Raw genomic sequence first — 22,653 nt, forward strand, 5'->3', positions numbered from 1 at the left:
TCTGTATCCTCTTCTCTCTGGAGATCCACAAGCAAATGTATGTTGTGGATAGAGCTGAATCCATGTAAATAAATTAGTGTCTGGAAGAGATTTCTTACCGGACACAAATAAACATTAAAATAGGAAACTTGTAGGGGTAAAACGACAATGCTGGAGTTGCTGTTACCCTATAGGGGTTTCTCATGGAATGGTCCACAGGGTAAAATCCTGGAAAGACAGTTATTTGGGGGTCCTAAACCAACTAAAACTTTGAGAATATATTTTTCTGAAATATATAGATACTGTAGATCATCCAGAAAACTACTTAGTACCTTTATACTCTTGTCCCCCTACCCTCCAACAGCTTCTCAACCATATATTGATATTGTACATCAGTCAGGAACCCCACTGTCCCTCTATACTCCTGCACCCCCAAACCTTGGGATAATGATCTGTATCTCACACATATATTGATATTGTACATCAGTCAGGAACCCCACTGTCCCTCTATACTCCTGCACCCCCAAACCTTGGGATAGTGATCTGTATCTCACACATATATTGATATTGTACATGACTCAGGAACCCCACTGTCCCTCTATACTCCTGCACCCCCAAACCTTGGGATAATGATCTGTATCTCACACATATATTGATTTTGTACATCAGTCAGGAACCCCACTGTCCCTCTATACTCCTGCACCCCCAAACCTTGGGATAATAATCTGTATCTCACACATATATTGATATTGTACATGAGTCAGGAACCCCACTGTCCCTCTATACTCCTGCACCCCCAAACCTTGGGATAATGATCTGTATCTCACACATATATATTGATATTGTACATCAGTCAGGAACCCCACTGTCCCTCTATACTCCTGCACCCCCAAACCTTGGGGATAAAGATCTGTATCTCCACATATATTGATATTGTGCATCAGTCGGGAACCCCGCTGTCCCTCTATACTACTGCACCCCCAAAACTTGGGGATAATGATCTGTATCTCACACATATATTGATATTGTATATGAGTCAGGAACCCCACTGTCCCTCTATACTCCTGCACCCCCAGACCTTGGGATAATGATCTGTATCTCACACATATATTGATATTGTACATCAGTCAGGAACCCCACTGTCCCTCTATACTCCTGCACCCCCAAACCTTGGGATAATGATCTGTATCTCACACATATATATTGATATTGTACATCAGTCAGGAAACCCACTGTCCCTCTATACTCCTGCACCCCCAAACCTTGGGATAATGATCTGTATCTCACACATATATTGATATTGTACATCAGTCAGGAACCCCACTGGCCTCTCTGCAGCCTAAGTACAAATGAAGGGGCTGTTCCTACCGAATTGTGCGACTCTCTTTTATAATTTAGCTTTTAAAAGTAAAAATCCGTTACTGTATTTAACTTTTTTGTCCACTAATTTGTATGTGCATAGAATACCCACTCACATACTGAAAGAATATAAAGTAAAGTATCACGGCGATAGTTGTAGATATCAGAAGCTAAAAATTGTTTCTTACAAGACAAATGTGCAGCTGTTACATCTGTTTCATGGCAGAGATAGATACTTGTGAGTGATTGTTAGGAAGACGGCCAGATGTTACTCCTTAATAGGGATAGAAGGGATGGAAGCCAAGAGGCAGCAGCGGATGGATATGAGATAATAAATAGAGCTATAAGGAAAAAATGATAAATGCAGCGGAGATGTTATGTCCTGTCAGAGAACAACATATAATAAAGTGGCTGTGATTTAAGGCTTGAGCCTCCTCGTCTGGTTCCTGCAGCATTAATACTGCATTATCTGTGCCTGGGGTGCCGGGATCCACCTTCACTTTCCACTAGATTAGGCAAGAGAAAGCACACATTGTAAGGAAAAACAAGTAGAAAATGTACCAAAAGGGGTTTCAGGGGTGGGTTACACCACATTTAGTTTTCTGTTTTTTCTATTAGAAATGAAAATAATCGTCTCCCATCTCATTCTAATTTAATGTTCTATTCTAGGCTGAAACCTCATGGCAGAACTAATGTAGGAAAGGCCGGGCATCCAAGCTTCTAGTTAATAGGTTTTTTAGAGCAGAGACACTGATATTTCTTCAAGCTTTGTAACTATAAGTATTTTATAGTTAAGGTGAACCCTATTTAATTGTAAAAGAGTTGGGGAGCAACACATGCATGCAAAAAGTTCCTGGGGTGCCAAATAAGGCCTGTGATTGGCCATTTGGTAGTCCCTATGTGGACTGGCAGCCAACTAGAGGCTCCATTTGACAATACACCTGTTTTTTATCCTACTAAAACTTGCCTCCAAGCCAGGGATTCAAAAATGATCACATGCTTTGAGGCAACTGGGAGCAACATCCGAAATGAGTAACATGAGCCACTGGTTGGGGATTACTTTTCTATTGTATCCATCAGGCCAACTTCTTAACACTTACTTTAAATTAAGTTATGGAGTTCTCCTTTTGGGCATACTCAGGCTGGCAAATAAGACTCTGTCTCGGGTCGAGAGTGTATTAATGGCCTTCCGCTTCCCTACTGGTGGTGGAACAGGCCTAGAGGTTAAGCGATTGATATGGGATCTCATGCCAAAGACCCTGGTTGGATTCATTGTGGCAACTCTTTGTGACCCTGAGAAGTTACTTCCTTGTGACCCGGCTACTTAGTGTGCCAATAATGGGTGACTTGCTTGTTGTAAAAGTGCTTTGAGTCCAATGGGAGAAAAGCTCTAACCCCTGGGAATCTAGACATTATTCTCCTCAAATGGAAAAGCAAGATGGCTGGAGGAATAGACCTGATGATAAAACTACCAATTGGTTTTGATTCACTTTAGGGTTTCACAGCTATACCCTTTGCTAAGATATTTAACCTTAGTCAAGAAAATCAACATGGCAGTTCCAACTTGTATAATACAAATATTTTGATTACAAAAAGAAGGGATGTCTACAGTCTTGATTGTGTCCTCAAATAAGTTCAGATAAGTTGGAGATAAATATTTATTTTAAATATGGAACACTTTCCCTTGATGTTCCTGTGACAACATCATTATTTTGTGTTTAGTGAAGCGTTACCACATTCCCACTCCTTACAGTACAGAGAGGTGGAATCAGCAGCATTTTATAAATAGAAGTTCTAATTATGACAATGAAGCCATGACAGTTCATGTGCAGCAGTTGGTTCTCGTGAGACTCCTTCAGGACCGGAGCTGGAGATACCTGATTTTGCTCTCATGCCTCTAGAATGACTGCATTCTGTGCTGTTGCAATTATGCAGATTTATGCAAAATAAAAATCAATTTTACAGATATGTAGAGATGTCCTGTCATCTCCGCGAGTAATATTGATGGAGACTGAGCAAGTGTCAGTTATATTGTGTGTGTGCCGGAGTGTTCATGTGCAAATTCTCCATCATGGCTTTTGCTGCTCAGTGGATATTATATAATGTTGTACTGGCTTCTACATTATCTTGCTTTCTGTTCAATGCGTTTCCCTCAACTTGTGAAAGTGAAAAGTTTGTAGACATTTGCCATTATTGGGGCCATGTCCTTTTTACATTTAGCTGCTCCACAGGGGGGGTTGTAAGATAATTGTTTTATGACTTTTAACCCACAACTTATACTTCAGATTTGAGATTGTGCCATGGCCATATGGAAATATTCTTCTCCTTTTGTTGATGGTCCAGGACTTGAGCACCTTGGGCCAGTGTCCACAATGGTGAGATTTTATGGAGGATTTTTATGACTGATTCCTCTAGTCATTATTTTCTGCAAGCAAGGAACCCCCACTTGTATTGTTCTTTTATGGTTTGCTTGGTTATGTGCTCTTAGTATAAGTAAGCATTTCATGCACACTGATGGTTTACTAACTTACTGGGTACTTACTGTTAATTGAATTTAGTATGTCACTTATCAAGGTTCTCTCTGTAATCCAACATCATGTTCTAAGGCAGTGGTCCCCAACCCCATGGATGTTGCTCCCTGTGGCCTCAAAGCAGTTGCTTATTTTGGAATTCCAGGCAACATTTACATTCATTAAAACCAATGGGGTAATGTAATTAAAGGCACTAAGCAACCTATAGCAACCAATCAGCAGGTAGAATTTCCTGGTCACATGTTTAAAAGCGAACATCTTATTGGTTGCTACTGGTTACTGCTCCTGGGCAAACGAAGTGCATTTTATTACACGTGGGGGCAAGTGTACTGCCAAACAGAGACTCCTGTAGGCTGCCAGTCCATATAGGGCTACCAAGTAGCCAATCACAGCCCTTATTTGGCATCCTCTGGGACTTTTTGCATGCTTGTGTTGCTCCCCAACTTTTTTAACATTTGAATTTGGGGTTGGGGATCTCTGTTCAAAGGTATTATCTGGTTCTACTGTATGTAGGGTTCAAAGTGTCCATCTTGTTGGTTCTTATTGTTAGCCAGTATCTTAAGAGTTCTAAGTAGATTTCTAGCTATGATCCAAGTTGATTAGAATAAGAACCTTTGTTAGAATATAATAAGTAGTAGAACTGGACATAAGTTCTATGTCAACCACTTGTTTTAAATATGATTCTCATTGTAAGCTTACCTCTTTTTCTAATTACAGCTTAATGTCACAGTTCTAACTACAGTTCTCGTTCTAAGTATCTGGTTAAGTAGGGTTCTTGTTCTAACCCAACAGCTTGTATTACAGGACATTTTGGCCTTGGATTGCAGTGGGTGTGCAAATCGGCTGTCCATAACTGTTATAATAGTGTATTGATAAACCATCATATTAATATTGATAAACCATCATAAATGCTTATACTGGTTTCTTGTTCTAGGGCAGCATTTTGCTGTAACTGGGGATTTTGTTCTAAACCTGACTTTTGTTTTAATTATACTTTGTGCTCCATCTTAAGTTAGCATTTTATTCAAACCAGGGTTCTTGAGGTTCTTGCTTTAATCTGTTTTAGTAGGGTTTCTGTTCTACCAAGGCCTCTTGTTGAGTGATTTTTGTTTTATTTAGCTTTCTTATTCTTCCAAACTGATTTTGGTTAATAGGATTTATCCTCCCCAAAATGCATATTTGCCTCATGATGGCCACTAGAAACTTACAGATCTCTTTTGCTTTTTTATTGAAATGTTGAAACATATTAATTAATGGCATATTTTGTTTTGATATTGATAATGTTTCAAAAGTATATTGCCTTAATAGTTAAAAGAGATGTGTGAAAACAACTTCATATCTTTGATCCCTCAGTGCCGTTTTTCAGCCATGGCCAAATCTTAATGAAGGGCTTTTATGTTACAGAATTTGGAAAAGGTGCTCATTCCTTCCGTCACACTAATTGTCGGCTGTGGGGTCTCTTCACTCACACTCCTTCTTCTGATCATCATATATGTCTCTGTCTGGAGGTGAGTTACTTCACTTATTCATGCTAAAATAACCGTATTTTGTACTATTGTGCACCAAAATTTGTTGTTTTTCCCAAAATTCTTGCCACGTGCTCATATGCAGTAATAACACAGCAGGTAATTGACACTGGCACTTATAGAAAATAAGAATGAATTACCCTTTAAAAATAACATTGAGATCCGCCTTTCATTGAATTGAAATAGGATTTGGTATTACAAAGAACGAAAGCAGAAAGAGTTGACCGCATCAGGACCAAATTGTTGAGCTTGTGCATTTCAAACCAATTCCGGCTTACAAACCAATATCCGCAAATGTCAACAGGGAAACAAATGTTGCCTATTTACAGGCCAAAACTGGCTGTCAGTTTGGCCACTCCATAGTAAGATGGCAGTTTATTGACCTAAAGGTTTGTTTGACCAATATCTGTACAACAGCTTGGAAAATTCCATTGGTCAAGGCCCAGTTCCCTCCTGACAAGTCTACATAATCTTCTTGGGAGTAGATTGATTAGATCAATTTAGTTTGACTGAAATTATGTGACACATACATGGAAAACACAGCCATATTCCTGTCATCAATTATTTTTCAATTTACCCTTTCAATGTTTCAGTATTCCGTAAAAAACATTGTCACACTGAGCTGCCATTTATTGCTCATCCCGCTTCTTAATCCTCCTCATTGGCAAGCACACTCCGGGGCCACAGAAGAACTTTAAAGCTCTAATTTGTGCAATTGAAGATACTTAAGTAATAAGAATAGACTCCTTGTCACCCCTGATTTAACTGTTAGGAAACATAATCACTTATTGTCATAAAAACTCACATTTTATGTGAAAAAAAAGTAATATTTTTAATTCAAGTAGTGCAGCTTGCACATATTTAAGATGATAAAATTTGCAGGAATATATTACTTTCATCACAGCCAAATTATTACCTGTTTTAAAGTTTTAGAAACGGTTTATTGGGAGCTGCTTTTAAAGACCCAAGACATCTATTTACTTGATATGGGTAGAGATTTGCTAAACTGCTATGGCCAACACCACTGCACAGCAAATTAGTGCCTTCAGTAGGTGGCACTGAGCATCTAGGTAATACCTGTACCCGGCTACCTGGTACCCTTCACACCTAGCAAATGGCAACCAGCCTGTTGTAAAAAAAAGTTCTGCAGAGCATCAAGTACCTGCAATGCAAAGTGAGTGTTAACCAGGTAGTTAAATACTGGGGCAGGTTGGGAACAAATCACTGGGTCAGGTTGAGAACAAATCACCGGGTCATTTGTTTTTGTGCAGCTTTCTGCCCACCCTCATATTACATCGATTTATGATTTATTATGCAAGAAATAGGATGGGTAGTTGGGTAGGCAGAAGGGATTAAAATGTGTAGGCTTGGGTTTGATGCACATCTACCCAATTAGTCACCCAATGAAACCAACTTGACCTTCTATGCCCATACCATTGGTATTCGCCATCTTGTTGTGAAGAAACTTAGAGAAAGAGAAAATGGGAGAGAACAGAAATGAATGAGCAAATGAAAAGGGAAGAATGAAGTAATAAACGAAAATGGGAAAAAATAAATAGGGGACATGAGAATGTAACGGAGAGCTACAGACTAGTGGAGAGAAGATAAAATACTTTGGAAGGTGATCCCATAGTTTAATGTTACATTTGAGCCAATGGTATCAAAGTTTGATGTTGGAACTGCTCTATGTTGCAGTTCCCTGAACGCCATGTAACTGGCAGCTGCTGTTGGCATTCAAGTTATAAGGACGACAGAGCTGAGAAGCAACTGATGACGAGCATTAAAGACAGTGTTGCTTATATTGTTGGATGCGCTCGAGGTGCCCGTAGTAGGTCCTCCAGGGTGGTTAAATGAGGGCTTCAATACAATACAGTAGATTGTGGAGGTGTAGGAAAGAAGACCATGCCATGGAAACTTATCTAGAAACTTTCTAGTTCCAGTGCAGTTATACAGCTGCCAAGGTGCAGTTCTGCTATTTAACTGATTCCCTGGGCCAGCGTTTTCTCCTTCGGGGCAAAATATTAATTTTATTAACATCTAAATCCCATGTTGATCCATTTATGGTGCCAGTAAATAGGAAACGGTCCCAGTGCTGCTTTGGTTTGTGCCGGAATATGTATTGTCATCAGAAAAACCAAGCAGGGATGTCTAGCGGACCTGATAGGATTCAGTATATCAGGGCAGCGTTCCAGCTTTTTGAATTTACAGAAAACCATTTGTTTTTCTTGAAAACACCTACACTAAATAAAAAAGCAACATATCTGCCTACAGTGCAAACAAAACTCAAATGCTTAACCCTTCCATAAATAGTTGTTCTGGAGTATCTAGATAGGATGAATATCTAGTATACTATTATACACCACTCTCTTCAGGCCGCACCAATGTACCAATCAATCTGTTTATGTATGTCACATGGTTTGTAGTGGCAGCATACCCTACCAACTCTATTTCTATCCAACAATGGGGACATTTGCAATTTTTGTGTCCAAATAATAAGGACACTGTCAATCCTCCACAAATGAAAAGTGTGTGTGTCCATGCATCAGTGTGCAAAAATCAATTGGGGTGATATAATAATGAATACAAAGTTTACCCAGATCTAGTAAACCATAGCAACCAGCTGTAAGATCTTTGTTTTGGAACAGATAACGAGTAAATGCTTTCTGCTGATGGTACAGATGACAAGACCTGTGGAGAAAGTTGTGCTCATTTCTTACATGACCCCCCCTTCATTTTTTCTAAACTGCATGTTTTTGTGTTCCTTTCATTGCAGGTACATCCGCTCTGAACGATCTGTCATACTCATTAACTTCTGCTTGTCCATTATATCTTCAAATGCCTTAATACTCATTGGACAAACGCAGACACGAAATAAGGTACAGTAGAGGGGGATTCAGAAGAAATGCATGCTGGGTAAATGTCCTAATGATTATTACAGGAGCCATGGTCAGACAATAATAATTATTTATCCTTTTTCTGTTGGTGATTAGTACCTCATATCATCTCCTTTAAAAGATCTTCAAAATGGCAAAATACCAGGTGCTGCTCTACCATCTTGTACCACCAGGCATTGTATAGCTGTGTTAGACTATAGTTCTCCTTTAAACGTTAGACTTTCTTCATGCTGGGGATTTCAAACTGATTCATCTTATCAAAGGTCGTTTTGAGAGCTGTGATGTTTAATTTGGTCTATGTAATGATATTGGGCTTTAATTTCCATAAGGTAACAAAGTCCACAACGTTCCTTTCAGATTGGGTGGTTATATCAAATGTTGAAGGTTCTTCTCTAGACCAGTGTTTTTGTTTTTCCTGTGATCTCAAAAAAAACAAAAAAAAAAAAAACAAAAACTTTTTTCTTCCAACTCACCTCAGGTAATATGCACTCTCGTGGCTGCCTTTCTTCATTTCTTCTTCCTTTCCTCATTTTGTTGGGTGCTGACGGAAGCCTGGCAGTCGTACATGGCTGTCACGGGGCGACTGAGAAACCGGATCATCCGCAAGCGTTTCCTCTGCCTCGGATGGGGTGAGTCTTTGACAACCATATTATGTGTAAGCTGAAGGTCATAAATATATTTAGTAATAAACATGGGTGAGGATGTGCCTCCTAGTGAGCAAAGTCACTGTTGTGGTAGAACATCATTCTAGTTTGTGAGCAGGGACTAAGGGGTAGATCTTCTTACACATTATTTAAAATGTATTGGTCTGTCATGTATAGGGCATACTACCCCAACCATCATCTTTGTACCAACCATGATATTTTTAAACCCCATCATAAAACCTTTGATGCTGAACTCTACCACTTCTTCAGAGAAGTCCCCTGTTTCCCTAAGACTCTTCTTCTCTTTACCTGCTTACAGACAGTCGGCTCCACCTGCCCCATGTGAAATGCACCAATGGCCTTCAAACGAAGTGTCTTGTCCTGCCCTAAACCTGTACCTCATGTATCACTTGTGCTCTTACAGGCAGTGCAGGACCTCATTACATAATCTTGAATTTTCTATATGTCATATGCTAGATACCCTGTGTTAGATACCCTGTGTCATATGTTGGAGCCAGTATGAGGTCCAACAGGGGCGTAGAAAGACAGACAAGTACATAATAGGCAAAACAATGCCCTAAACGTAAGTCAACAAGGTACTTCAGAATTCAAGTTATGACATAATTGATCAATGGATCATTCTTTATTTGTAATAGGGTCTTATAGTTATTTTGGCAACTAGACAGTTGCTATTGATCTCATCAACTCATCATTGGTCAGTGAGGATGTAGTAAAAGCTCAATGCAGCACATTTGGCTTCATTGCCGTCTTTGTAATCTAATAAGTGCATGTTAATAACACTGATTCATTTCTGTATCCCTTGTATTGGACTTTAGTGGTGCTAATAAAGTAAACAGATTATTTTTCCCCGTGACCTAAAAAGCCTTTTGTTCTAAGTACTGTGAATATGGGATAGAGAGAAGTGCATAGAATCAAAGGCAATAATTGCAGTGGAATCAGTTTGTTAGCACAAAGCGGCCGTGCCAGATATTTAATTGGTCACTATTTGCAATGCAATCAGAAAGGGGGAATCGTCAACAAGCTCATTGACCTTCGCAGTCATTAGTGGAATAAACACCTAGAAATCAGATTTGAATGGGATGTTTGTTAGTGAGTGTAGTGAAGCTCTGATGTTCTCTCTGGTCTGGAGATCATTACTGTCCTCTGCCTGCAAAATTCTGGATTTTTTTTTTTGTTTTTTATTTGGGGTTTGTACTTACAGTATATTGTACAAAATGAAGACTAAGGCAATGCAAGTCAATATTAGCCTATTTAATTATATTGTGACACTTTTTATTGCAGGGCTTCCAGCTCTGGTAGTGGCGATTTCTGTCGGTTTTACCAAGGCAAAGGGGTATGGATCTGCCAATTAGTAAGTATCTGTTATGACTTCTTCATTAGCACTTATTAAGATTAAACAATATCAGTGGTAAAGGGTATAAAGATATCTGGTGCTGATTCACATCTTGGTGACTGTGTATGGGGCCACAGTGCTTGATTTTCCTGATCATTATCTCATTGGGCTTCTTCAGATATCAATGAAAGTCCATGGTCAATTGCAGTACTGTCTATAAAATTCCATTTTGGCCCTAGGGCTGAATAGTACCCAACTAGCCCATGACTTATGTGGTCAAGTAGTGTAAATGTCTTCTCATCTGGTGACATGGCTAGAAAAGCAGATCTTTAAATACATACAGTAGTATGTCCTTTAGAGGTGCAACCAACATCAATCATGATTCTACATACAAAAAGAATATGATTCAATGCAATTCCTGCAACAGTTATTGAAGCAAGATGTTCCTCACCCTCAACAGCTGAAGGGTGAGTAGTCCAACAACTGTTAGGAAGCAGCAAACGGGACATCCCTACTAAACCAGTAATCAGTTCCAACTTGCACCCATATGACCCAAAATCAAAATGACATGGAGCTGAGAAGCTAAAGACTTGGGTTGGTTCTAATGCAAACTTTTGGTAGCCTTGGACAAATGATATACTAATGCAGCTGCTATTGTGGTGCAGCAGGACTTGAGGTAGGGACCTCAACCTCAAGAATAAGCTGTGTGGTTTGAAAAGAAGACATATCTCCAGTGATTCTCATTGCTATTCTGCGTAAAGGTGGAACAGATATTCATTATTCGATGGGCGCAAAATATTGGCTATATAAATATTTATTTCCGTAATTTAAATAAATGTAGTAAAATCATTCTTATAGTCCCTTGACTGTTAGCTTGTTCCATTCCAGCTAGTTCTTTCTTGTTGCAGCATGTTCCCAACCCTCATTTACCAGAAGCAGTCATCGGTACATTTCACACCAGGGATCTCCATGCAATTTACTCATCTCATGATATTCATTAAAACTTTACTTCATATTCACTTGAGAGGCATGAACATTTGGTTGGGTAAAGAAAAATGACATTTCATATATATGTTCTGTAACTCTGTAAATTACACCACCCCATAAAGAATGAGTAGACTATAATTATTCATGTAATATCGTCTATTGAAAGCCAAGGGCATTAGGGTTAGTGCTGAAATGGAACACGTGGTTATTGGTCCATTATTATTTTTCCATTTGAGCTGATCAAGGCTTGGTGTAATCACCCGGGATTTTGAAGGCATGGGGTTAATTACATATTGAAGGCCATACGGATAAGTTTCAAAACTGACCAAATGATGAATGATGTGCATGTGTGTGTTTGGCAGAGTGGAGGGGACCAGCCATAGGCATTATATTGTATATAGCACTTGGCTTGGTTCTGTAAAGAGCATTATCTGTATGTCTACTTCTATTACTGCTCATTCCTTTTACCATGCATTGATTAGCCGTTGGAATTCCAGGAATCACAGTTCCTTTTTATTCTCCTCCGTTCTGAGAGATTAGTTCTGAATTAATTTCTGTTTACAGTCTTTTCTCCCCCCCTGTATTTCTGCCAGGATCCTGCAAGACTGCAGTGACATTTAATCACAGAGCAGCGCAGTACTTGCTGCATTCTGTACTCTCCTGGAAAGCGCAGATATTTCTTATTGTTCTTCATGTCCTTATGGTTGTTTAATTGCAGAATTGGGAAGCCAAAGTTGGTTTCCATCCCTTCCAGTGTGGCTGCTATACCTTCATGTTGTGATGTTGTTATGGTAGATTTTTTTAATGTAAGAGGAGCTTGGATTTCTTGGACAAAAATAATATCCAAGGCTATTGTGGTCAAGGAGAACTAAACCCTTAATGAAAAAAACCCTACCCCCCCTACCGTACATAGACCCCCTCCCTGAGATTTAGTCTGTATAGGTAAACAAGAATCTTGTATAAGACATCAATGCAGATCAATGTGGCTCCCAAAAGGTTTGCTTATTCCAAAGTCCCAGTAGTCAGTGGGTCAGAATGTTAAATTGTCCTTTCCTGCTCTGTGGGAAGTGTTTCTACCTTGGCATTTCCTCGGAAGCTCCAAGCTATTAATATCTTATCACTCACAAAGACCAAGTCATCTTTTCGTGTCAAACAAAAAAAATAAATGGATGAGCATTTGAGGTTCTCTGTTTGTGTGACCTTAGGACTGATAGATTTGTGTTATATAGTATATCTAAATAAGTTAAGGCAAACCACACTGAGATATGAGATGGTCTTCATTAAAATAGCGTTGTGTTTTGTTTGGAAAATTGACTTTTTGTGTTCAATAATAAAATGTGTTCGGATAAATAACCCCAATAACCAGGTAGCCATTTCCATTTCCAAATTTAAAAGCTACAGAACAAAAAAAAATCTCCTTATTCAAAAACAGCAAAATAAACGTCAAGCTATTATAGACGTTTTTAGAATATCTTTACCTTTGCAATGCACTTTCATGCACCCTTCACCAGACATGTATGTATGCTAGTGATTCAGCCGATGGGTTTTATTGTAGTTATTTATCCCTGATCATTTTCATTAAAAGGGCATTTCTCAATGTCACTGGGTACCTTGAACAACCCTGAGAGCATAATATTTAGTATTTCACACTGTGCAGGGAACCGGTGGCCATGACACTGAGTAATAACTTGCTCCATACCCCATAGTGCCACGGTGTCAACCCTTTCAACTAGAGCGTTTGGCAAATTGCTCAGAACACCTTATTTAGGTGTAGAGAATGCACTGCATTAATCTTAATATGAGAGCTGAAAACAGCATGGGTGGCTGAATGAATTTATTAGCTGTCTTCAAGGTATACTGATCCAGCACATAGAAGGTGAAGGCCAATCATGGTTTTGTTAACATGCTCATTCTGTGGAAAATTGCAGAGGAACGTGCCACTGGCAGGCACTTCGATTTTACATATTTTAACTTTGGGCACGAAGAACCTGTTGTCAAATTGAAGCGAGAGCCACAGCGCCTTCCAACATGGTCATTAATCACAAATGTTCTTAAAGATATGCTTTGGAGCATTCAGTCTTTCTATCGTGGATTGTGCCTGGTTTGCAGGGACTTAATATTATATTTAGGAAAGTGTTTTTGCAAATGTGAATATGGCTAAAAGATTTCTATTTCTATTTTAATCTCAACCATTTTAGATCTTTCCAGTCGTTCTATAAAAAAATAGTCATGGGTGGATCCGACCCGTTTCGCTTTGCTGAAAATTTGCAAAACGCATAACAAGTTTTTTGTACCTATTATGAGAAACGGGTCCCCATTATGAATCATTTTCACAGCGAAACTTGGCATTGAAACATTTTGCTCATTACTATAATTCGAATTTTTAACTTCTGATTTGTCTAAGCAGTAAAATAAGCTGTAAATTATATATGTCCAGAGATGGTACAATGAATTAAATAAAATTTGAATTTGAATTAAAAAGTTTCCCAATATCCACATTTTCCAAATGTATGGCATGGGGTGGAGTCTTGTTTTTTGCAGGATCATTAAACCCATAATAGTTCTATAGATTTACAAAACACTGCCATATGTCTTTTTGTAGTAGTTCTTTGAATATGCAACAAGTCTACCCCTTATCCAACCAAACTTATCTTCAGGCCATGCTTCAAGGAATATCTTTTTTTGAATAGGAAAGCTTTTATTTAGTGATGGGCGAATCTGTCCCGTTTTGCTTTGTCAAAACATTTGCGAAACAGCAAAGAAAATTGTGAAACGGTGAAAAAAATTGCGAAGCGGTGAATAATTTGCAAAATGTATTGAAGTCAATGGACGTAAAAATAGCTTTGACATGCGACATTTTTTATGCAATTTTTTGGTGGATTTTTTGCCGGTGAACTTTTGCTGCAGTTTTGCTAATTTATTCATGGGTGGCGAAACGTGGAAATTCGTCGCAAATCCATGCCTGGTGAATTTATTCGCCCATCACTACTTTTATCAGTTTTACTAAACAAACAAGCAACATATATTATAACATTATGACAGGCCAACATTACAGTAAGAATCAAAATTAGGTTGTAAAGATTTGGTGGACGAACCATATGAGGCTGAGTATAAAAAACATGTCAAGTTTTAAAATAAGTGAATGTAAAATGGATGAGGGGCCATTCTAAGAAATTTTGCAATGTACATTCATTATTTATTTTGTTTTTATTCCAAGATATTAAAGGAGACATGTACTGTTAATATGAATGAATTTTGTTCCAACAGCGCCACCTGCTGGTCAGTTTCCCACCAGTCTGACCAGCAAGTAGTCAAGGAAGTTGTCAGGAGAAAGAAAGAGGCTGATGTTCTTCTGCTTAGGAATAAAATTAGAAACCTTTCTCACATCTTTCCTAAGCAGAAGAACATCAGCCACCTCCTTTCTCCTGACAACTTCCTTGACAACTTGGTGTCAGATTTCACTTATCTTAAAGGTTTACTTATCCTTTAAGCTAGGTATTGTGTATTAACTTAATTATACAGGACGTTTATCTAGCCCCACTTCACACCACTGGGTCTAAATTGTATCAAATTTATCCTGTGTGCCCCTTGCTTCTGAGGTAAGTTTTTCATGGAATATCTTGAAGACCATATGACCATTGCCACCAAATTTTAAACCTTTCAGAGCACAGGCCTAGCCTATAGAATTTATTTTACAGAAACGTCCCTTTCTTCAACCTTCCATCACTCTTCATAGGTGAACTGGAAGGCCAAAGAAATAGAATTCCCAACTAACCCACAGGAAATGCCTAATATTGTCCAAACGCTAACAGAGTAGGAAATGGGCATTCTATACCAACAAAGCAGTCTGGTATAATATACCTAATTTCTTTGTTTTCATTAGCTTTCAGATTGTATTGCTACTTTTACTTGAGTTTTTCTCTTAAGCATGTCCTGCTGGGCGCTTACAAGTAAATCGATGCTCCGTGCCCTCTTACAAGCAAATATAATAATGGATTGTTTTTAAGATGTCAACATGATTGTTGTTTGCAGATCTAAAAGATTAACATTATCCCAAATATTTTGGCATTTGTGACCAGAATACAACTCAACAAAAATTTCTTATAACATTCAGAGAGAGAGCTAAAAGGAGCATGAGGGACATTAATAGGTAGACAGATGGAGAAATATATACATATAGACCTACATATACATTAAAATACTGTATATAAATAGACCTCACCTTGATAAGAAGGTCGGCCTCATCCAGAGGATAAGGTGGCCCTTAATTTTGGGTAGTGTGTGTGCAAATTCAAGATTCAGCTTCTCTTTCTTGGATAACACTTCAAAGGTTGTTCGTCAATGTGAGAATGAACATTTTTGTCATGATTAAAACATTTTTCAAAAATTTGAGTGATTGGTATTTATTAAGCACAAAAAACTTGAATGTAAAACTTTGGCATGTAAAAACTTGTGAGTTCATGTAGAAGCCAATGGGAGTTGTCCTAGATTAAATACATTTTTTTAATTCAAGCTTTTCAATTTTTTCGAGCTTTTGAGCTTATAAACATACAAATTCGAGCTTTTGAGCTTGTAAATGTACAATTCGAGCTTTTTAAACCTGTACAAACTCAAGTTATTCATTTTTATTCCCACAATTGTATTCAATCAAGTTTATTATATTCTGATTTTTTAATAAATAATCAAACATTCTAGTTTTTTTTAATTTCAATTAGAGATAACCCCATTCATGTACTGGAATAAGGAAAAGTAAAAAATAAATAAAATATGAACTTAGGTACATGATTCATACCAGCATTCAGAATATCAATACGCAAATAATAATGGTACAATGGTGACTACGGATCCTTGACAATTATAGGGCGGATAGCAGAGTTTTAGTTCAAAGTTTATTAAATATTGCATCAGATAATAAGTTGCTCCACCAACTCTCCATGTGCCCACGCCAACTCTCCATGTGCTCACACCAACTCTCCATGTACAAACGTCAAATTTCCAGGCGCCTACACCAACTCTCAGTGTGCCTATACCAATTCTCCATGTACAAACACCAACTCTCCATGTGCCTACACCAATTCTCCATGTAAAAACATCAACTCTCCAGGTGCCTACACCAACTCTCCAGGTGCCTACACCAACTCTCCATGTGCCTATACTAATTCTCCATGTACAAACACCAACTCTCCAGGTGCCTACACCAACTCTCCATGTGCCTATTCTAATTCTCCATGTACAAACACCAACTCTCCATGTGCCTACACCAATTCTCCATGTACAAACATCAACTCTCCATGTGCCCATGCCAACTCTCCATGTGCCCACACCAACTCTCCATGTGCCCACACCAACTCTTCAGGTGCCTACACCAACTATCCATGTGCCTACCCCAAATCTCCATGTACAAACATCAACTCTCCATGTGCCCACACCAACTCTCCATGTGCCCTCACCAACTCTCCATGTGCTCACACCAACTCTCCATGTGCCCACACCAACTCTCCATGTGCCTACACCAACTCTCCATGTGCCCACCATGTGCCTACATTAACTCTCCATGTACAAACATCAACTCTCCATGTTCCCACACCAACTCTCCAGGTGCCTACACCACCTCTCCATGTACAAACCTCAACTCTTTAGCCAGTAGTTAAATGACGCTTTTTTGGAGGCAGCCATAAACAAAGTTATCAATGACTTAGTTATTATTATCAAAATGCAGTAGTGCAAAACAAGGGGCATGTTTAATGTTTGTTCTTAATTTAGAATTAAAAAAAAGTGATTTCCCTCCAAAAAAGACTAATCTTTGGACAAGACAAAAGATAATGGAATAAACTAACATCTGATTCCTCACACTTGGGGCAATACAACCAACTCTATATGTGCCTTCTTATCCTTATGCATTAAAAAATAACCAATTTCCATGAATTGATACATAACTGAATTCCTGCTTCCAAGTTACACCTATAAATAACTAAATAAATAAAGTTTATTCCCATTGCATGCAATGTATAAGCCTTCCTATCGTGCCCAACTTTGCCCTCTGCTGTCACAGTAAGGTGTAGAATTCTTTACCCTATGCAGACATCTGTCACCGCAGTATTAACTTTGTCCTGAAGCACAAACAATTTCCCAGTGTCGGCTCACTGAGGTCTCATTAACATTCAAGCAGTAAAGTCTGGATTTTGGCATCAAGTTTGAAATCTTTTCAGCCCGGTGTCAGAGCTGCTCAGAGTTAGTTATTTCCTTGTCAGACTATAGTGTTGCGTTGCTTTATATTCTTGTCCTGTCTGTTTGAGCTGGTGGAGGTGGTTTTTCAAATTATGTTTAAGCCACATCACCTGCAAAGATGTTTACATTGATATGTCGGTATTACTTTCTATAAATTCCCTGTTGAATATCCGGTCGGTAGTCATTGCTTTCAGGTGAATTCACGGGAAATCTCTGAAGTTTTATTATTTCACCTTTAACCTTCAATTTTTATGTTAAATATAATATATTATGTTACTGACCTTAATTGGGTTCCGTTCCGAAAAGTGGTGGCGAAATAAAAATGTTGTCTATTAATATTGTAATAACTGTAAAATTTATTTTGCCAAAATGTCTCCACCCCTGTGAAAAATGTCATAGAGAAGAATATTTGGAGCACAAACATTTCTAGCAAAATAACCATTTTTTACAGTTCATAAAACATTTTTTAAAAATATTGGTTGGTGTTACAACATATCCATAGTAACTGTTATGAATTTGTTATTCTTGCATCACTTGGTGACCAACTTAGAATGGAATTCATACTGAAGGTTTTTTGAATTTGCCCTGAAATGTAATCAAGAAATATACCATTTCCAGTCCAGTCGCACCTAAAGGATATTTAAATGTGATTAGAAACTTTCTGTTTTAATATGTTACAGTGCACTGCTAAACATTTTCAATACATGTATGGAGTACTTTATCTGGAAACCCTTTATCCAGAAAGTTCTGTATTATGGAAAGGCCATCTCCTATTAGGGTTTATTTATCTAAGAGGGACGTTAGAGGTCGCCACAGTCCTCTGGAGTGAAATTCCGCCACTCTCCATTCATTTCTATGGGTTTTTTCAAAGAGTTTTTAGCAATGGGTGAAAGTGAAAGTTCATCCTTTGATAAATATGCCTTTCAAAATTCCGTGAAAATAAATAGAGAGTGGTGGAATTTCACTCTAGAGGACTGTGGCGACCTCTAACTTCACTCTTTGATAAATACACCCCATAGACTCCATTTTATTCAAATAATCCAATTTTTTTAAAACTGATTTCCTTTTTCTGTGTAATAATAAAACAGTAGCTTGTACTTGATCCCAACTAAGATATAATTAATCCTTATTGGAAGCAGAACCAGCCTATTGGGTTTATTTAATGTATATGTGATTTTCTAGTAAACGTAAGGTATAAAGATTCAAATGACAAAAAGATCCATTATCCGGAAAACCCCAGGTCCTGAGCATTCAAGATAACAGGTCCCATACCTGTATATCCGGTTGTTAACTTGATAGTAAGGCCATAACCACTCAAGGGTAGGGTAAGGTATCCAGATGATATATACATGTAAAAGCATAGAACATTTTTATTAGGACATATTCAAGCCTGATGCATTTTGTGCCAATGGTGGGCACTTACTCATAAGGTTCAGTTGGTCAAATTGTCCAATATGATGTAAATAGCTCTGGTTTAGAGTAAACACTTTACAGCCATGGGATAAAGTTTCCTCAATCCATAGGCAAGTGTTACTTTTGCAGTGTTACCAAGCAATGTCTAAAGGTGGCCAATCACTGTAAAGATTTGCTCATTTGGTAAGTTGTAGATTCAAATCTACAGCTTAAATCTGCCTGTGTATGGCCACCTTAAGATGTTGTTCCCAATGGGCCCCATCAGGACAACATTCAACACTTTTACATGAGAAACACAAAAAAGAGGAATAAATATATATGAAATCTTGAAAGATGGACATGTCTACCATTTTATATAAATAATTTTCATTTTCTCCCTATATTTCAGCTGTTGGCTATCACTTGAAGGAGGGCTCCTTTATGCATTTGTCGGACCAGCAGCTGCCGTCGTCTTGGTATTTTTATATATATCTATTTATTTATTTATTTATTTGTATTTCTTTATTCATAATCTGGTTGTATCCATTGTCCTTTATAAAAGGCCTGTATTTGGTATTTGCTACAGGGACACTTGGGGATTATTTATTAAAGTCCAAATGCCAAAAACTTGACAAAATTGTTTTTTTACTATACAATCAGAATTTTTTTGTGGAAAAAAAACACTATTTTTTTTAGATTTATTATACCCGAGGAGGAAAAAAGTCTGAATTCGAAAATCCGGCACCTCAGACCTGCCAAGGTTGTATATAAGTAAATGGGAGAGTTCCCTATCCTGTTTGGAAGTTTCTGTGGTCTGCTCTGGAATTAGCCCAAAAATGTTGGACTTTTCAGGCAAAAATCCAAAAAATTTCGCTTTTTGTGAATAAGACCGAAAAAATCATAGGATTCGGGTTTTCGCGTGGTTTTATCGAGTTTGTCCCTGATCTTGTTAAGTCGTGCTTTTTTAATCTAAATAAGGTCACATGGTGGGCACATTCTAGTTTTGTCTGACTTTTTTATTTACAAAAATTGGAAAAAAAATTAGATTTTGATAAATGACCCCCTTGAACTCCGTTAATTCTGTGATAATTTAATTTTCGGTACTTCGGAAGCAAATAAAAGCATAGAGAGACCTTGAGCCATCAAGGGATTCATTTTCTCCAGAAATACTTTAATCCGCTATTCCAGAATGACAGAAATCATGGGATTATAGTTTCTGGAGGGATAATCTCATTCTATGTTTAGAAAAATAATTACTTCCCCCCCCCCATGCATTTTCTACATGAATTTCTAACTGTTCTCATTAGTGAGATGAATTACGATGCGTTGTCTCTGCTCATCCTCATATCATTCATGCTTTACAAAGCACAAGTCCTATGAGCATACATTAATGTTGTTAGCATTGGACTTAATTCTGCAGGTGGGTGGAACATAATACTTTGGCTAAATACCAAACATTAAATCCAAAAACAAAATAATATAGATCAAAATACAGATAAAAAAAGATATTGTTTATAATTAGTTCTTATCTATGAGCTATATATACTGTATACATTATGCTGTTATTATATATATATTTATATATATATATATATATATATATATATATATATATATATATATATATATATATATATAAATACTCATGGTTTCTTGAAAGTTTATTCCAATAGTGTTGGTTCCGGCATCTCTTTCTTACCTTCAAATCTTATGAGTGCCAAAATACATGTGGTTTCGATTGTGTGGTGTCTAAAATGTGCTTTTCTTTTCTTCAACATTGTCATCATTGACCCACATCATATTGTTAAAAGGGTGGTTTACCTTCAAGTTAACTTTTAGTACATTATAGAATGACCAGTTCTAAGCAACTTTTCACTTGGTCTTCATTATTTTTTTTATAAATACCCCCCTTATTGTTATTGCTACTTTTTTTTTACTCTTTTACTCATCTTTCTATTCAGGCCTCTCCTATTCATATTCCAGTCTCTTATTCAAATCAATGCATGGTTGCTAGGGGAATTTGGACCTTAGCAGCCAGATGTCTGTAATTACAAACTGGGGAGCTGCTGAATAAAAAGTTAAATAACTCAACAAAACACAAATAATAAAAAAATGAAAACCAATTGCAAATTGTGTGAGAATATCACTCTCTACATCATACTAACCGTTAACTCAAAGTTGCCAGCCACTTTAATTGGCACTTGGAACTAAGGGTCCTATGAAAAGGAAAACTTGGAACTAAGGGTCCTATAGAAAGGAAAACTTGGAGCTAAGGTTCCTATAAAAAGGAAAACTTGTAACTGAGGGTCCTATAGAAAGGAAAACTTGGAATTAAGGGTCCTATGAAAAGGAAAACTTGGAAATGAGGGTCCTATAGAAAGGAAAACTTGTAACTGAGGTTCCTATAAAAAGGAAAACTTGTAACTGAGGGTCCTATAGAAAGGAAAACTTGGAACTAAGGGTCCTATGGAAAGGAAAACTTGGAACTAAGTTCCAATGAATAGGAAAACTTGGAACTAAGGGTCCTATGAGAAGGAAAACTTGGAACTAAGGTTCCTATAAAAAGGAAAACTTGGAACTGAGGATCATATGAAAGGAAAACTTGTAACTGAGGGTCCTATGGAAAGGAAAACCGAGGAACTTAGGTTCTTATGAAAAGGAAAACTTGGAACTGTGGTTCCTATGAAAAGGAAAACTTGGAACTAAGGGTCCTATGAAAAGAAAAACTTGGAAGTGGGGTTTCTATGAATAGGAAAACTTGGAACTAAGGGTCCCATGAAAAGAAAAACTTGGAAGTAGGGTTTCTATGAATAGGAAAACATGGAACTAAGGTTCTTATGGAAAGAAAAACTTGGAACTAAGGTTCCTATGGAAAGGAAGACTTGGAATTTGGGGTCCTATGAAGAGAACATTTGTAAACCTCTCTTCTCCAGAGACACTTTTAACTTTTTGAAATGCTGGGTATATGCAACCACTTATAAGCTGACATAAGTCTAAAAGGCAATATAGTTCTCTCTAAAATCTCTGAAATTATGTATTTTTTTCTCCACCAGGTGAATATGGTTATAGGCATCCTCGTATTCAACAAGCTTGTATCCAAAGATGGCATTGCAGACAAGAAGCTCAAGGAACGGGCTGGGTAAGTTGACTTACATTTTAATTTATGTGAAACATTGTGATCAATAGCCAGATTATGACGATGAGTATTCAATGGATGGATACAAGAGCATATATTAAAAAATAAATATCACATAAATTAATTGGATGTTCTTGAAAATCAGCTGAATTTCCATTTGCTAAGAAAAGGTCAGAAATTAGATTAGTGAGTGAAGAACATCAGGCTACTTTAATACTGAATTTACTTTATCTTACAGATATTGAACATAAACCTACCAGATAGGCATTGCTTTTCCATTGCACTTTCATCTGGCTATTGATCATATTAGTTGGATGTGATTGTGATACAATGAATTTAATCTAAATGCCACTTTTAAAGCCACTTTATTGCAGGATGTTCAACCATGTTGGAACACAGTGTGGTTCTTAATTGACCTAGAATTGTACAGTACAGGTATAGGATCCGTTATCCAGAAATCTGTTATCCACAAAGCTCTGAATTACAGAAAGGTTATCTCCCATAGACTCCACTTTATCCAAATAATCCAAATGTTTAAACATGATTTCCTTTTTCTCTGTAATAATAAAACAGTAACTTGTACTTGATCCCAATTAAGATATAATTAATCCTTATTGGAAGCA

At 37.6% G+C, this 22,653-nt stretch overlaps 1 protein-coding gene across 6 annotated transcripts in view; it reads left to right on the forward strand.

Annotated features, from left to right (window-relative positions):
- Positions 1–22,653, forward strand: part of LOC108695463 (adhesion G protein-coupled receptor B1) — a 317,736-nt gene that overhangs the window by 258,074 nt on the left and 37,009 nt on the right. For all 6 annotated transcript variants that reach the window (XM_041568042.1, XM_041568041.1, XM_041568044.1 and 3 more), the window contains exons 19-24: positions 5,274–5,377; positions 8,169–8,271; positions 8,768–8,918; positions 10,236–10,305; positions 19,304–19,370; positions 21,948–22,033. In XM_041568042.1, the coding sequence (XP_041423976.1) occupies positions 5,274–5,377; positions 8,169–8,271; positions 8,768–8,918; positions 10,236–10,305; positions 19,304–19,370; positions 21,948–22,033 (581 nt within the window). The remainder of the gene's footprint in view (positions 1–5,273; positions 5,378–8,168; positions 8,272–8,767; positions 8,919–10,235; positions 10,306–19,303; positions 19,371–21,947; positions 22,034–22,653) is intronic.

This window comes from Xenopus laevis, chromosome 6S, assembly GCF_017654675.1.
Source record: "Xenopus laevis strain J_2021 chromosome 6S, Xenopus_laevis_v10.1, whole genome shotgun sequence".
NCBI lineage: Eukaryota > Metazoa > Chordata > Amphibia > Anura > Pipidae > Xenopus > Xenopus laevis.